The sequence below is a fragment of the Camelus bactrianus genome, chromosome 11 (assembly GCF_048773025.1).
Source record: "Camelus bactrianus isolate YW-2024 breed Bactrian camel chromosome 11, ASM4877302v1, whole genome shotgun sequence".
Classification (NCBI taxonomy): domain Eukaryota; kingdom Metazoa; phylum Chordata; class Mammalia; order Artiodactyla; family Camelidae; genus Camelus; species Camelus bactrianus.
Window position 1 is genome coordinate 66,368,633 of NC_133549.1, and position 17,784 is coordinate 66,386,416.

The window sequence follows — 17,784 nt, forward strand, 5'->3', positions numbered from 1 at the left end:
CCAAGTAAGGCCAGCGTGGGAAAACTCTCCCCTTTCGACCTAGCCAATAGCTTACAGGTGCCTACCAGACACGGGGCACTTGCACCTACTACCCCAGGTGCCACCCACACCCTCCTCTTCCATCCATGAGGACCTGGCAGACTCTGGAGTGCCAAAGACCTGGGTTCCAATCCTGCCTCCACTGTGCTGTGCTGCCTGCTTAACCTCTCTGAGCCTCTCTCTCTTCCCAGCTGTCCAGTGAAGATAACGTCCCCAACCCAGAGAAGAGGCCTGAGCAGATTAAATGAGATAATTACAGAGAAGCTGTGCCAGGCAGCCATAACTATTAGGTTTCAAAAAGACTGTGCAATTTTATCCTTTCAGATCAAATAGATCAATTATTTCCACTTCCGCTTTTCTAGGATTTCCTTTGTTAAAAAAAACTATTTCCTGGGCCCTAGTGAAAGAACTAGCAGTGAAACTCTCTCCCTGTCCCACCAGAAGCTGTGGAACAAAGGATTGGTTCCATTCGCTCCAGCTCCTCTGGGAAGCCATCCCAGCCAAGCCTCCACGTGCACCACTCACTCAGCACTTGGCACCTAGTGTTTGTGGCTCTTCCCCTCAACCACAGGAGAGCAACCAGAACCTGCAGAGCTTCTCACTAAGGGGCAGCTTGGTAGAGCCCCCAGATGAAATAAAGCCATGTTCCCTCTGCCCACATGATGCTGATCAATTTATTCCGTGAAACAGGGTGAGGCTGCAACAGTGATGTCAATGGCAGGGGAGGATGATCCTGAGGTCCATTTGTGCCCCAGGCTCGGGAGGACAGGGCAAAGACTGCATCCTGGAGCATCTCTTCTACTGATGGAGACCAGCGTGAAACTGCGGCTCCCTGGACAGACGTGCACCTCACCCTGAGCCCCTATCCCCACCTGCCAGAGAAGGGAGAAGATGCTTTAACAGAGGGCCTGGGCCCCCAGTGATACACTGGGCCATGGAAAGGGTACAGGTGCCCCAGAGGGCCAGATGTGCTCCCTCCAAGTCCCCACAGTGCCCCCCACTCTTATCCTTATATCCCAGGGGACAAGGATACTGCACTTTGCGGAAATCTTATGTTAAAGGGATGGTGCCATGGCCCAGATAAACTATGATGAAAGACTGGGAGGGGGCGGGCCATGAAATATGAATGGAGGACCAGTTGCAATAGATGATTCAGGAGGCAGAGCAGGCAGGACTAGGTACTGACTGGATAGGTGTGGGGTAAGGAGAAGACAGGAAAAGCATCAGTTGCAGAGAGATTCTCAAGCAACACACCACTGCCCCACCGAGGGCACTTGTTGGAAATGCAGGCTCCTGGGCCCTATTCACAGAAATTCTGATCTAGTAGGTCTGAGAGAAGACCCAGGAGCCTTACTTGTTAACAAGCGCTCCAGGAGGATCCACACCCTGAGGAGTTTTGTGAGGCTTAAGGAGTGATGTGCTTGAGTCAGCTGCTGGGAGCTGGCACCTGGTACTCTAGGAAAAAGTCCTGCACTTCCCAGGCCCTGCTGTTCAGAGAAATCACTTGGGGGTTTTGCTCAGGTGCGATTCTGATTCAGGTCGCAGGTTGGAAGTGCAGCCTGAGGTTCCGAGTTTCTAACAGGCTCCCAGGTGACAGCCACACTGCTGCTGGTCTGTGGATGACACTTTGAGAGGCCAGAACCTTGACAGGGGTTCTCAGACTTCAATCTCCATCTGCATCACCTGGGGAGGGGTATTAAAACAAATTGCTCTTCCCCACCATTTCTGCTTGAGATCTGTGGAGGGGCCTGAGAATATGTGTTCTTAACAAGTTCCCAGGTGATGCTGCTGGTCCTGGGACCCCACTTTGAAAAATATCAGCCTTGACAGTAAAAAGTGAAACTGTATGAGGGCAGAATTAAGTAAATGTAGTCTAAAGCATTCCTATAGAATAGAGATGTAGGTTTCCTTCGCTATTTGAAAGTAGAGCATTCCTGCGGAAGCTTTCTTCTAAAAAAAAAAAAAAAAAGAGGGGGGTACTTTATTTTATTTGTTTATTTATTGAGGAGGTACCGGGGACCAAATCCAGGACATTTTGCATGCTAAGCAGGACCTTGTACATGCTAAGCACGCGCTCTACCATTTGAGCAATAACACCCCCTGAAAGCTTTCATAAGCAGAAATGACATAAAATGAGGAAGTAATTACCTTAGAACACATCTTACCAGTGGACACACAAAATAAATTGAGATAAAGCACAGATGCTCACAGACACAGTATAGCTCAGTGACAGCGCATGCTTAGGATGCGCGAGGTCCTGGGTTAGATCCCAAGTACCTCTATTAAAAAAAAAAAAACTCGCTGCAACACAAATGTTAAATAGTATTTGTGCTTTCCCCCTTTTTTTGGTAAAAGCAAAAATTCTCCTCAGTCTCTTAGTGAAAACAGGTACTAGTGTAGGTCTTTCCTAAAAGTGAAGTGGCACAAAGCAAACTTTCGAAAAGCAGGAGTTACCTGTACTTTTCTTTTTCAAAGTGCTATTGCTCTATTTGTCAAATTTCCAATAAGAATTTGTTCTCCTGTGATCGCTTGCTCTTTGGAACAGTGGGTACATGGAGGGGAAAAAAGCAGCGAACTGAGGGTTATGGAAAGTTAAATTTTAGTTTAACCGAAGTAGTCTCCTGCTTAGCAAAATGAAGTGTCCTAAATGCTTGGTTTTCCCTTCACCCCTGCATGTTCCCAAAATGTGTTGAATTGCTCTGCAAGACTGAGTACTTGTGAGCAAGTTATTGGGACTGAACGCTGCTCCTGCACCCATTTTCAAGTCATATGTGATGGCTGCCGAGGTGAAAAACTAACTTTCTGGTTTTCACAGGATTGGTAACCCATCTTCTCCCCATGTTATCAGTCACAGTCAGACTATATGCTTCTACCTCCTCTGAAACCTTCCCAGGGCTCTCTGAGGAGCCCCATCTCACAATGACACACGGACGGCCACCCTCTGCCTGGGAGTCCTCACCCAGGCACGCTCAGACCTTCCGACCATATCTTATCTAGTAGTTTATTCTCTGCTCCCACTCAGACCTCCCCCTGACCCACAGCCTGTAAGCAGTTTGAGGTCAGAACCTGCATCTCATTCATCTGTAGCTCGTATTTCTGCAGAGACTCTCTCTCCCCAAGCAGTCTTGTTTATACATACTCAGAAGCTTCCATATACCTTTTTCTAGTTTGGAAAATATCAGGATCATCCAAAATCTCAGAGACTAATAATTCACTGTAGTCTGAATAAATACTCTAAGCTACATACTTTTTTCTCCCTCTCAGGAGTGCCTGGAGAAAACAACTGTGTCCTGGACCCCAAGGACCCAGGAAGCCTCCTAGCTGGATGGGGGCACATGCTGTATGTGTGCCAGGGGGTCTGCTGGGGGAGGGAGGAGTCCTCTGACTTGCACCACTTCCTGTTCACCTGCACCTGGCCTGGATCTGCAGACTCAGGGGTTTGGCCACAGGCAGAGAAAATGGTAAGACATGAGACAGGAATTCGGGACCAAGAGCGCAGGCAGGTGAGCTGGGATGAAGTGGAGATGAAGGGTCAGATGGTATTAAACCTGTCATCTACCTGGCTCCACACTCTGGTGAGTGGAGCTCATCCCCTCAGCCGAGGCCTCACTGCCCGTCCTCATGCCACCCCACCAACCAGTCAGCAGGAGGCTGCAGTGCTGGTGACCACCGTGACAGCGATGCAGGTGGAGCTGAGAGGCGGGGGGGATGTAGCATACTAGAGGGGTGTGAGTGGCAGGACAGGTAGCGAGGCTGGCTGAGAACAGATCACAAATCTCTGTGGGACAACTCATAGAAGCGGCTTTCAGTATTTTTTCATCATGACCCATGGTAAGGAATACATTTTACATCATGATCCAGTACCTATGTCTCTGCGCGTATAGTAAAACTGAAGTAAAAAGTCACAAAGCAGTACGTACCATGCTACAAGTGATGTACTCCATCACGTGCTGGTCTCACCCTATTAATCTGACTTCACGACTCCTTAGTGGGTCATAGCCGGCAACTTGAAACAATCTGCCCTATTGTGTGTCAGCCATTTCAGAAGGCCTTTGAGCCTTTGGAATTCCTGCTCTGCACAGTGCTCCCCACTGACTGTGTGCCTGCTGTATGCAGACACCATGCTCATGCTGGGTGGGGGTGGCTCCGGGATGGGAGGACACAGACTACATCACACACACAGACCAGAGGACTGTCTGTACAAGGTGGCAGCAATGAGGCCGCCACATGCTACCTAGATGTACGACCTGAGGGCATCCTGCTACTGGTGACCACCAAGGACGGGGACCCCCGCCCCCAGGTTGAATCAGAAAGCAGACAGCAGTGTCCCTGTCCCTCCCAGCCTGCATACCCTGTTGTGGTCCTGTCCCTTCTCCCTTCCACGCTGTCTCCTCTCCCTGCACCATGGCCCTGAGAGTGGAGGAAGATCTGACAGCAGCACTATTCAGAAACAAGAAGCTGATGCCGCTGCCCCCGGGCAGCTTCAGGGCCTTCCCGAGGCCAGGCAGAGGCATCTTTTAAGGAGGTCCCTTCAGAGGTTCCTTCAGATGCACCTGGAGGCTTGTTTCAGAGCTGCTTGTTCTCTACTGAACTAAAGTTTAAAGGCATCTTATGCATCTCCAATTTATTTACTTAAAACATTTTTATTTTCATTTTCCACTACCCTCTGAGGGCTCCAAAGTGGAAAAATAAGCCACTCTTAAGGCATTCTAAGCTCCTACTGCAATTATCCCAATGAGATCCTGCAGGAGATCGGCTACAACCTGTGAACGGTGCAAAGCTGTTTCCATAATGAAGGACCAAGCCGCCCTCACCTTCCTCACTGTGATTTCTGCCCTCTTCCCTCCAACGGGGCTGTGAAGGCTATGGCCTGGCCTTCCACTGCCTTAGGAGTTAGGAAGCCATCCATGTAACTAGGATGGATCAGGGAGAGGTAGAAGATAGAAGTGAGGGGACTCCCGAGAGGGAACCACAGCTGCCTCTATGTGCCCCTTCTCTCCACCCGTGCAGGGAGAACACCCAGGGCCCACAGTGGAGCAGGTCCTGGGGTCAGCCAAGCGCCTCTGGGAGCTACTGGGCACTTGGGGAGAAACAGGAGGCTCTGCTGAATGGGGGCAGTTCCCAGCATCTCCACTTCCCTCAGGCCTGGCCCAGGCTGGGCAGCAGGAGTCTCTGCACAGACTGAACTGATGGGGAAACACAACCCAGTGCCGATGTCTCTCTCACCTGGCCAGGTTTGCAATAAACACTCGGCCATGAAGGCAGGGGGAGTGTCTTAGCGCCTCAGTTTCTACATCTATCAAACGGGATGATTACCCTGTTGCCTTGGGCCTGCACACAAGCATTCTCGGTAAACTGTAAGATGCTTCCATGGGTAGAGTTATTGCTGTCACTGAAGAAAGGCAGAGATATGTTTACGAGAGAATGAGTCACAATAGCTGAAGTTTTTCCTCTGGGAGCTGTTGCCGCTAAGGGATGCTGCCAGCCTTGTGGGAGAAGGATTGGGGGATCTGTGTTGCCTGGTACCGCCCACTTTGGGGAGTCACTTCTGTACTGCAGCCAGTACAGACGCCCACTCCCCAGCTCTCCTGCTTGGGGAAAAGGCACCTTCTGGGGTGTGGTGGGGAGACCCTCCATTTTAAAGCTGAGGAGAAGCTGAGGCTCAGAGAGGTGACATGAGTCTTCCAAGGCTGCAGGCAGGAAGTGGGGAAGCCACAGGCCAATACTTGTCTCTATCTGCCTGCCTGCACAATGCACGCAGCTCTGGCCTCAGCATCAATCAGAAATAGCCCCTGCTTGGTTACTGCTCCATTTGGATAAGTGGCCAAAGGAAGTGGAGGCATCAGGAATGGGCTCTAAGAACAAGATGGAGGGAGGAAAGGCTGAGCAAGGAGGGCCTGGCTGAGAATGAAAGGCTCAGGAAGAGACCCCAGGGGTCAGGACAGCACAGGCGGAAGCACCTCACAGTAAAAAAGGCACTTCTAGGCATGTTCCTTCTGCTTCAAGACAGCACAAGGGTCTGAGTGACCGGGGGGCCAAACCAGGGGCCAGCCACTCAGGGATCCTGGTCTTGGGAGAGCGAGATTGAACCAGAGCCCACCCCCAGGGCCTTCCCAGAGTTAAAGGAACCCCACTCTGGGCACAGGGCTGAGTTTTAGAATCATGTATTCTCATCCTGGCACTTCTGCAGTCTTACTGTGCAACCCGAGGCTCTCTAACCCTGCAGAGCCTCAGTTTATTCGTCTGTAAAAGGATGGACCCAGAAACTCAGAGGCTGGCCATTCCCACCTTCCACTCAGCGAGGGTGGGAGCCCTGCTGGCAGCATCCCTGATAGATGGGCCGCTCATCAGTGCACGAGGCAGGCCACCCTCCATCAAGCAGCTCCAGACCACTAGAGACCTCTTGCTTTTAATCAAATGGCATAATGGTTGTGAAAGAGCTTACAAAAATAAAAGCATAACTGAAGGAGGCTATTATCAACACCATCAAAACCAGAGGCAACATGAGAGAGGGAGAAATGGGGCTGAAGGTGTGCTTCCTGGGCCTGCCCAGGTCAAGCGGGAGGGAGCTGAGGAGGAGGGGTATAGAGGGCCCCTGTGAGTGCTGGGCTCTCTCGGGGGAGATTGGACAGCAGCTGGAGACACACTCAGGTCCTGCTGAGAAGGACGTAACTGCTACAAAAGGAGGAAAAGAACCACTCCCCTCACTCAGAGGAACCCAGCACACTGGAGTCTGCTATTTGCAGAAAGCTCATCTCCAACCCAGAGGGGGAGACCCTCTGGTTCCCTGGAGGAGCATATTTACACTGGAAGGCACAGAGGGGCTGTTCTGGACATGTTTGCCTATCGGCTCCTGCTTAATAACAGTAAAGAGCTCACTGTGAAGCCAGGGACTTGGGCAGGAGTCAATGCACAGAGGGTCCAAGCTGAAGAGTCACAGTCACAACCGAGGCTCACAGAGACACGAGAGGGAGAGCTTGTGACCCAGTGTGGCCCAGCTAGTTCAGGGCTCACTGTGGGGAAAGCCCAGGCCTGCCACCTGCCAGGGGAAAGCAAGTGTCCAACCCGGCCCCTGGCAGGTGGCAGGGCCTCATAACGGTTACCTTCCCAGGCTCCGTGCCCTGTGCTCAGGAATCTCAGACCAGAAAGCCCAACCTTGCCCTCTTGTCTATGAAAGTCTGACTCCAGAGCCCCATGTCTTGTGCCCTGTGAGCCTCACTCAGGAAAGGGAGCTCAGAGGAGGAACGGCAGACAGAGGGAGACAAGGGGCCAGGTAGGCTGGGTCCACTCACCCACGATCTCGTTCTCCTCCAGATTGATGGTCTCCAGAGCAGGCAGGGTGGTGAGCTGCTCCGGGAAGTCATGGAACTGGTTCCGGGACAGGTCGATGGCCTTGAGGTGCTGTAGGGTGTTGACCTCATTGGGGAGGCGGTGCAGGAAGTTCCCTTCCAGGCGGAGCTCTGCCAGATGGGGAGGAAGAGAAAGGGCGGGTCAAAGGGGAGCCACCCAGAGACCGCATTGACTGCCGGCCACTAGGGCCAGAAGGCAGAGAGGAAACCAAGGCCAAAAGGAAGTCCTCCCAGGGGCTAATTCCATATTAATGCAAAAGGAGAGGTAACCCCCTCCACCACTGCTACCCCTCATTCCAGCTGGGCTCCCTGCTTTTGGCTTTGGAATGGAAGGCTCTCCCGACAGAAACCTGGGCCTCAACGTGCTGGCACGTGCCTCAGACAGGGCTTCAACTCCAGGCCTTGATGGGACAGGTCAGGACAGGCAGCCCCCAGGCTCCCACACCCCACAGCCCATCTGACGGACCCCACCTCTCACTGTCCTTCTGCTCAGCGAGCCACCAGGGGCAGCCAAGTTCTTTCTGCACCACGTGACCCTGCTCCCCGGCCTAGTCACTGCTGGACATATGATCGTGGGCTCCTGCTCTTAGAGTGTCTACTACCAAAGCTGACGGCAGCCCACGCAGGGTCCTGTGTGAGGGGTGAGCTGGGACGGTGGGAGGCCCTCTGCTGGGAACCAAGGCAGGGCTGGGGGCTGTGGAGGCTGACGCTGAAATGTGTGATCTACCTGGAGGAAAGGTGGGGTGCCCCCAGGGCCCTGTGCAAGGAGAAGGGATGGGGCGGACACTGAGATACAACAGGCCCCCTGCCTCACCATGCCGGGGCTCTGGCAGACAGGAACTGCATCTGATTCATCTTTGTTCCCTACAATCAGGCCCCAGAGGGACGCCTTGTGGTCAATTAGCAAATATCTGATGAATGATGACTCTTCTCCCCTGCAAGAGGCAAACAGGTAACCAGGGGGCCTGGCCTGCCTCTTATTCTCCATCTTCAGGAATATCCTGAAGGCAAGACTCCATCAGCAGAACCAGGGCTGGTCCCACATAAACCCGGACCTCCAGCAGCCAGGTTCTTAGATAGCCATGCCTTCAACTAGACAACAGCCCTGCCCAGATCACAGTTATCAGGTCACAGTGCTGGAAGGGACATGGGAGAACATCTAGTCCTGTGCTCCCCAAGTGCACCTCTGCCAGACAGCGTTTCCTCAGGCTCTGAGCACGCTGTCACCTGGGTCTCCAGGTGGCTCCCTCTGTCTAGAACGCTCTTTACCAATATATTTGCAAGGCTCGTGCATTACTCCATTTGTGTCTGCTCAAATGTCATCCAACCTGAAGTAGGATCATGTCCCATGGGTTCCTGTCCCCTTCCCAGAGGTATCTGCATTCATAGCATCTGTCAGTACCTAATGCATCCCCGTGTTTGTATGCTGCCAGCCTCTGCCCACGAGAACGGAAGCTGCATGACAGTGGGGCTTCATCTCCGCTGTAGAAACATGCCCCTACCTGTGCCCAGTGAGTACTCTGTAAATATTTGATGAGTACACAAATGAATAAATGAGTGCATATGAGTATCACTCACAAATTTTTGCCAAAGTTCTGTTCCACACATACCCTTGTTTTTCCTTGAATTGATTTGTTCCTTTTTTACTTATATATAAAAATGGGAAAAGTTGTTATTGCCTTCCACACGAACAGTGTTGCTCAATTCTTGCTGGACACTGTTACCAAGTGAAGAATCTGGGCCCCAGGCAGATGTGCACCCGTGGAGGGGATGTGCGGAGAACCCTGCAGGCGGGAGTGAGCTGGTACGGGGCCAGCCGGGGCCAGGCAGGGGGCAGCTGCCTCGTGGAGTCTCTCAGAAGCCACTTCCCTGGAAAGAACATTTGTTCTCGGGTGAGAATGTGGCCCATTCTTCCCAGCTGTTTGGTTCCTGTTTAGGGCATTTCTCCAAGCCCTTGTTTTCTAGGAAAGTGCCTACCATGCTGGATGTGGGCTGGTGGCCACAACACCTCCAAATCCCCGGCTTCCGGCCAAGCAGCCAGTGGGGCCTGTAATGGGCCACTTCGGGAGCCGGCCTGGCCCCCACGGGGCAGCAGAGGGCACAGTTTCACTTGCCGAGCTGGACAGCAGGCGCCACTCAGTGTTACAGATAGGGAGGTGGCCACTGTGCTCAGCTGTCACATGGTCAGGAATCCCATCGCTCTGAGAAGGCTTCCTCACATCCTGGCCCCGGACCCTCCCTTCCAGGAACCTGCTGAATTCCCCTGGCAGATCCTGTCCACTGGGTTACACAGATGAGGTTGGGGTTGGGGGCTTGTAGTGAGAGGCCGTACGGGGTGGGCGTGACAGACTCAGGCTCTGGGGCCTGGTGTCTCCGGGTCCTGATTCAGGTTCTGTCACTTTCTGACTGTGTGACCTTGGGCAAATTGTTTTTCTTTACCTCTGCCTCTGTTTCTTCATCTGTAAGATGAGGACAGGACTAGACTTTCTACAGGACTGCTTTGAATTGATACATGAGAAAGGCTTTGACCAGTGCTAGGCACACAGTCAATGCTATGGGGCTGATACTGTGCTAACTGCTTTCTGTTCAGGGTCTCCTTTAAGTCTTGTGACTGCCCCACAAGGTCAGCATTAGCATCATCCCCATTCTGCAGATGAGATGACTGAGGCTTGGGGAAGTTCAGTACTTAAGGCCAAATCCTGCAGCTGCTAAGTTGCAGAGCTGGGGTTTGAACCCAGGTCCACCACCTCCAAAGACCACATGCAGATCATAGCGAGGCTGGGGGAGGAATTGGATAGACTTAAGACGGGGGAGAAGAGGTCCACCCACTACAGGGTTCTCCCCTCCTGCAGCTATGGCGACTCCTCATGCAGACTCAGAAAGCTGCCCTACCCGCACCCAGCGAGGCCTCTCTTCTGAACTTCAAGCCCTTCTGGTAACAGCCATGGACATGACCACCTGGAGGCTCCCAGAGATGGCAAACTCACAACACGACTCAGGTCCACAACACAAGCTCTCATCTTACCTCAGCCCACTCACCTCCAACCACCATCCCCTCTTCCACACTCTCCAGCATGGGCATCAGCCCCACCACCTCCAAATCTGCCAACCCCTACCCCTCTCCTCCCTACTTCTGGAACCTTCTTTCCCAAGGGAAGGGCTTCTGGACATCCCATGCACCAGCATTTGGAGGGTGGGAAAGAGACTCTCCCCCCTCTCAATTTTGTTTCCCTCCAAACACATCCTTAGGGCAGAAGCAGCCCCTGTCACCTGGACCCCTCTGCTAGCCTCCTCCCTGGCCTCCTGCTCCTCCTCCAGTTGCTCTCCAATCCATGCCATACAGTGGGGCCCATTTACCTCGCGAGTGCAATTCTGAGCTCACAAACTTTCAGTGGCTCCCTAAGACCTGCTCCCCAGGCCCTCAAAGCCCTTTGTGAGCAGGCCCCACCAGCTCTCTGCTCCTACAGGCCCAGCACTCACATCTGGGTATGCGCTCCAGGCTGCCCTGGAACGTACTCTGGTATGATCTCAACTAAAGCGACACATCCCAGGAAAAGTCACACAACAGCATTTTGCCGGAATCCAGCACGGCTCGGCATCCCATAAAGAAGTGGTAACCAGTTTATCTTTATTTTAGGACTTACAATGAGTCCCACACACTTCCAGGAGCTGATGCTAATTATCACAGTTGATCCCCAGAACAGCTGTGCAAGATTTACCTTATCCGCTCCATTTGACAGAAGCAGAAACTGTGGCTCAGAGGGGTTAAATAATTTGCACAAGATCTCAATGCCAGGAGGCAGGGATGCCAGGATTAGAATGTCCCAGATGACCCAATGTTGGTCACAAAACATGGGACAAAGGAGCTGGTGACAAAGGAGACAGGAGGGACAGGTATGAAGGTTTACTGAGTGACACTACGTGCCATGTGATTTATTAGTTGTTCATGAAATTTCATATAATGCTCCCAATAAATTTCTATCTCAATGGATGAGAGCACTGAGGCTCACAGAGGTTAAGTGACCTGCCCAAGGTCGCACATGCCTAGGAGATCCATGCCTGGTAGTCAGATGTTCCCCATGTTCCTTGAGATTCACAGATAAAGGAAGGGGAAAAGAGATAGGCAGCCCTGCTTCCTTAGGGACGTGAGGGTGGGGAGGGGTCCATCCAGACACCAAGAGTAGCGCAGGGCTGGGTGGAACGTTCAGGGAGCAGGGTCTCTGGGGGAGGCTGAAGACGCTTCCACGTGAAGCCCAGTTTGCACATCCTCCAGACCGAAGATCAGCTTGAGCCATCCTGCTGGGGAGATGTGCCTGGGATCAGCTGGGGGCGTCTCCACAGCTGGGGAGCTGAAAAGCTTTTCATCTGACTGATATCATTTTAATAAAAGCTCAGTGCGTCCTGCCAGGTCTCTTTCTGGGCTGTTCAATAGCTTTTCTCTGTGTCTCTATCTTGCCGCATTCATGACTCAAAGGCTCTGCAAATCTCCTGCCCTTGTGTGCGGCTAGAATGAATGTCACCACAAGGTTTTTGTGTGATCACACCCACTACTCTCAGGGCTGGGGGAGAAGCAGGAGGGCAGGGACCCTCTGCCTAGAACACTCAACACATATTCCCTGAGCTGGGCCTGGAACCACTGAATAGTGGTCACAGCTTCACTAGATGAAAAGATCTGCCCTAATCACCTCCCTGCTCACCCTGGGCAGGCCAAACAGCTTCTACAGTCTGGGTTTTCTTGACTGTAAAATGATGTATATCCTTTCTCTTTCCTACTCCTTAGGAAAGGAAGGAGTTAAACTTTTATTGAGCACCTGTTATATGTTAAGTGCTATACACATATCGTCTCCTTTAATTTCCATAGCAACTCAGGAGTAAGTTTTATCACCTCTTTTTTCAGAGATGAAAAACCTAGAGGCTCAGAGACATTAGGTGATTTGCCCAACATTGCACAGCTAGTAAGTGGGGCAGCTGAAATCTGATACTGGATCTGTCTGGCTCTGAAGACACTGTGGGCTGCCTCCAGAGGGATAGGCAAAGGACTTTAAAAGCAGAGTTGAATGAGAGAATGATGACCCTGAGGTTGGAGAGGCTCAGAGCCTGGCAGACCTGTGGGAGGCTTAACAAACTAATGTCAGTTCCCTATATTCTGACACCACAGGTGTCAGAAGGCCAAGACTGCTCCCTTAGCCAGCATGGTTAATTAAAAAGCCCAAGCCAAACAAGGCATTCCTGCACCAGTGCTGTTTGCTCAAGATCCACTCTGAACAGCAGGCTCTTCTTCCTAAGCTCTTTTGCCCCTCATGATTTTACAGCTTGATTCCATCTGGTCGAACCCTATTCTGGAAAAGGGCAACATCCACTCCCATCAAATCACGGACTATTTGCTCACTAGGTGATCCATCCCAGAGGTACAGCAGATCCTCCTGAAAAGTTCACAGTCTGGGATCCTCGGGTCAATGTTCTTGGGAGGAGCAGGCAGGGTCTGGACATGACTCCATAGGGGGGCCTGTTACATAACAACGAACGAGCTACTCACCTTGAGCACTCACCACACACCGGTACTCTCTTTTCTGTGTAGCCACATCATACCTCAACTTAATTCTTACGACGACCCACTAAAGTAGACGTGGAATGAGTCCCATTTTACAGATCAGGAAATGGCAGAGCCAGGTTCTGACCTCAGGCCAGTGTGGCTCCAGGGTCCACAGTTTTAGCCATGCCACTTTCTGACTCTCTGCCCCCTGACACACACAAGGCCGCTCAGCCAGCTACCACGGATAGCATTTGCAGCTGGTTTGTCTTGGAGAAGCTTCAGAAAGACGCACTGCTTAAAATTAGATGTTGCTGCTCAAATTTGCTGTCACCAAGGGAGATATCTGTCGTCATTGTTTTAATATTTTTCCCGCTCTGTGCATAGACCTCCTGGGCTTTGTTTGTGCTAGAGTCATCTTCTCGAGAAAATTCATGTCCAGTCCTCGATCACCACTGATCGCAGCAGGTCGCCTAGCACTCAGGCATGTGAACAGTGCCCATAAACAGCACAGAAAGCAAATGCTATCTCAACTGTAAATACAAGATTTTGTCATTTTAAGCCACTGAGATTTGAAATTATTTGTTCTTAATGCAAAACTGTCTTATCCTGACTGATATAGTTTGTTTCACTTTAAATGCATTTTCTGCCTCTAATAGCAATGAGTGCTTATTATAAAAATAGAGACATCACAAAAAGATGGAACATAGCAAAATGAAAATCCCATGTGTTTCCACCCCTAAAGAGTACCAATGTTGTCTGGTATTCATTCTTCCATATTTTTCTAGGCACATGCTAATGGATGGATGGATATGGATGGATGGATGAATGGATAGATGGATAGACAGATAGATAACTGTTTTAAAAAACAAAATGGGATCATTCACTACCTACTTTTTGAGACCTGCTTTTTTCACTCAATAAAGCTTAAGCAGCTTTCCAAGTCATTGCTTGGTGCATCCCTCTCTAGAGATCACTGCTCTAGAGATTAAGAGACTTGCAGATACAAAATTATGCCCCTGTCCCAGCTTCACATTCCCCGGGGAAGGCTACTCTCTGAAGCCTAGCCTTTCCTCAGTGGCAGACTCCAAGGAAAGGCTCAGCTGCAAGGAGAAGGAGCTGCATCCATCTGAAGGGCAGCCTCTCCCCCAGCTACGAAGCTTTTCTGAAAAGCAAAAGGCGCAGAGAGAGTAGCAGCTGAGCAGGCAGGGCTCGCACCCTTGGTGTTCAGCTCCTTAGCTGCATTAGGGTAATCAAAGGAGCTGTGCTGAGATTGGGAAGGAAGAGGAAGCTTTCCATTACTGAGCTTCAAAGGGGACCCAGATCTGCTCTGAAATGGCAGTGTCAACCCACTCCAATTAATCAGGCTCATACTGCATCAAGAAAGTGTTGAAGTCCTGGGATTGAGTAGGGGAGGGTTTCCAGGAAAGAGTTCTTGTGCCAGATACCCAGCCTCACTGGGGGTGGGGCTTCTAACAAAAAGTAATGATGATGGGTAACATCTAATAAGCACTACCATGTTCCAGGTACTTGTTCTATGGGATTTACCCGCAATCATCATTTTAATTTTCCTATAACCCATTATCCCCAATATACAGAGAGATAAATAACTTGTCTGAGGTGACACACACTCCAACCTCTCCTCCAGATAAAGTGACTTTCCTCTCCCTACTCCCATACCAGGATGTGAACCCCAGCCAAGTTTCCCAAGAGAATTGGGCCTTTCTGGCAACTTGTGTTTTCCAGTTTTGCATCCCTAATCCCTGGGCACCTGTCCTCAGAGTGGACACTCAGCAAATCCCTGCTTATTCAGCGGTGAATGAATAATGGGCAAGGAACCGTAAGGACCATGGTTCTGGTCTAATTCTTCATGTGTCCTCGGGCCCATCCTCTCTCTGGATGGCCTCCATGAGGTCTTCCCTGTCCACTTACAGCGGGGCTGAGAGGGCGAGTGGAGAGTGTTGTGAAAAGCAGGACATACTGCACAAAACAGTATTTATTAAGCATCTACTGCATGTTCAGCCTTGTACTTGAGCATGAAATGAATAATCTTAGAAAAGTAAAAGCACTCATAAAAAACTTTGTTTTAAAAAGTTAAAAAACAAAAACCCGAAAAGTAAAAGCACTCAATATATGGAACTGTTTCTGTTAGAGAGGCACCAGATCCACGAGATTTAATTACTGAATTATGGAGCTTTTTGTGGAAACAAAATTGAAAGCTAACATTAAAGCAGAAATCAAAAGGTAAAATAAAACAAGAGGAGCTGGATGCAGCTGAGACACGTGGCTTGCAGGAAACTCAATCAGACACAGTGATACCGGAGCAGCCTTCCCTCATTCACTGAAAACATAGTGCTCAGCACCCACATGGGGCAGGATCTGCGTAACTGCAGGAAAATAGTGGTGGGTTCTAGACCCCTCCCTCAACAAGCTTGTACACTAGTGGGGGGGAGAAAGTAATAAACAAGAAAAATAAAATAAATAAATAGGATTATTTCAGATTTCTGGGAAGGCATTTCAGGGCAGAGTGAGGGATGAGAAGGAACCAGTTCTGCAACGTGCCCAGTGAAAAGCTATCAGAGGAAATGCCAAGTAGAAAGGCCCTGAGGCAGGAAAGAACTTGGCACATCCAAGGAACAGAAGAGGTCAGTGTGCCTGGAGTAGGGAGTGGTAGAGAAAAGGCATTAGAGATGAGTTTGCAACCAGGTTATTCAGAACCCAGAAACCTTGGAAAGAGAGTGGGTGCACTCTAACTGAGATGGGAAGCCAACGACAGCACTGTGCGGACGTGCACGTGACCTGGTGGGGCCTGATGTTGTTGCTGTAGATTACATGGGGGTTTCTGAGCACACAATGATGTCATCTGCAAATAGGGACAGTTTTATTTATTTCTTTCCAATCCACATACCTTTTCTTTTTCTTGTCTCATTGTAGTGGTTAGAACTCTTAGGCTGAGTCAAGTCCACATCCTTACCTTGTTCCCAGTCTTACAGGGAAAGCATTTCATCATTAAGTTTGATGTTAGCTGTAGAATTTCTGCAGATGCTCTTTACTAAGCTGAGTATATTCCCCTGTATTCCTTGTTTACTCAGAGTTGTTTTTTTTTTTTTTTATCATGAAGGGTCTTGGAGTTTGTCAAATGCTTTTTCTTTGTCAACAGATACAATTGTGTGATTCTTCTTTAGTCCTTTGATGTGATTATACTGATTCATTTTCAAATGTTTAACCAGTCTTGTACATTTGGAAAAACTGGTAAACCCCACTTGATCATGGCATATAATTCTTTCTATGATGCATTGTTAGATTTGATTCCTAATATTTTGCTGAGAATCTTTGTGCCTCAGTTCATGAGAGATATTGGACTGTAATTTTCTTTTATATCGTCTTTATCTGAATTTGAAATCAAAGTAATACTGGCTGCATGAAAGAGGTTGGAAAGTGTGCACTTCTCCTCTACTTTCTGGAGGAGACTATGTAAAACTGATGTTAATTCTTGCTTAAAAGTTTGATAGAATTCTCCAGTGAGATAATATGGGCCTGGAGATATCTTTTGGGGGATCTTTTTATTTATGAATTCAATTTCTTTCATGGTTATAGGACTGCTCAGATTGTCTATTTCATCTTGGTTGTATTTTGGTAGTTTGTGGTTTTCAAGGAACTGGACCATTTCTTCTAAGTTGTCAAATTTATGAGAGCCAAGCTGTTCACAAAAGATCTGGTAGGTTTTGAGTGGGAACCAAACCATGGAGCTGATTCCAAGCGCCCCCTCCAGGGCAGGACAAGGAAAGCAGGTTCCCTGGGTGGGATGCCCCCATATCTGCCAAAGGCCCGGTCTTGTCTAACCCCTGGGAATTTGTCTAATCCCAACCCGAGCACTTGAGGTCTTCCCGTTGTTTCCACTTTAAAAGAAGAACAAAAGTGTGGTTGTAGCCCCAGCCACTTGATCACCTGGTCCACCGAGCTTCTAACTAAACACAGTCGCAGCCACATCTAGCTTTGCTTCTCCTCCTTGGGCTCGCAACTCAGTCTTTCTTATTGGTGGGGTCACAGTTACACCCAGGGTCTCCGTACCCTCTTTTTTTTTTAACTGAAGTAGAGTCAGTTTACAATGCTGTGTCAATTCCTGGTGTACAGCATGGTGATTCAGTCATACATATACATACATATATTCCTTTTCGTATTCTTTCTTACTATAGGTTACTATAAGATAATGAATATAGTTCCCTGGGTTATACAGTAGAAACCTGTTTATCTATTTTTTATATAGTAGTGTGTATCTGCAAATCTTGAACTCCCAATTTATCCCTTCCCACCCTCTTTCACCCCTGGTAACCATAAGTTTGTTTTCTATGTCTGAGTCTGTTTCTGTTTTGTAAATAAGTTCATTTCTGTCATTTTTTTGGATTCCACATAAAAGCAGAATAAAAGTGATTCATATGGTAATTTTCTTTCTTTCTTAGCGCCCTCTCATCCCAGGGGGCTATATTAGGGGAGCTCCAGATGTTTCTTTCTCCTCTGGTTCAGTGTCAAACAACCTGGGCTCCTAGGAGAGAAAGGGGCTCTGGGAGAAGACCTTCCTCCATCCCCATCCTAAGACTGCTTCCAGCCAGAGAGCAGCCAGGCATGACTCCCTTATTTATTATCTCTTCTGAACTGTGGTTTCCGGTGTCTGTTAAATGGATCTCTCCTTCCCCAAGTTCCTCTTATTACTTCCACATCATCCTTATCTTGGACAACCGCCAGAGCTGATTCAGAGGCCTCAGACTGACCCAGAGGAGAGACAAGGCCTTCTGATTCCATTAAGGGAGAGATGAGGCCGGCCTGCGGTAATTACGCAGCCAGGCAGTAAAGGAATGTGCCAGAGCT

The 17,784-nt window shown here is 49.7% G+C and overlaps 1 protein-coding gene across 5 annotated transcripts in view; it reads right to left on the reverse strand.

The window, feature by feature from the left end:
* The window catches only part of LRRC20 (leucine rich repeat containing 20), a 58,976-nt gene that overhangs the window by 15,319 nt on the left and 25,873 nt on the right, over window positions 1-17,784 (reverse strand). For all 5 annotated transcript variants that reach the window (XR_012510290.1, XM_074374135.1, XM_045514218.2 and 2 more), the window contains one exon: window positions 7,332-7,499. Coding sequence is in view for 4 of the 5 variants with exons in the window: in XM_074374135.1 (XP_074230236.1) it covers window positions 7,332-7,499 (168 nt within the window). In the remaining variant the exon portion in view is untranslated. The remainder of the gene's footprint in view (window positions 1-7,331; window positions 7,500-17,784) is intronic.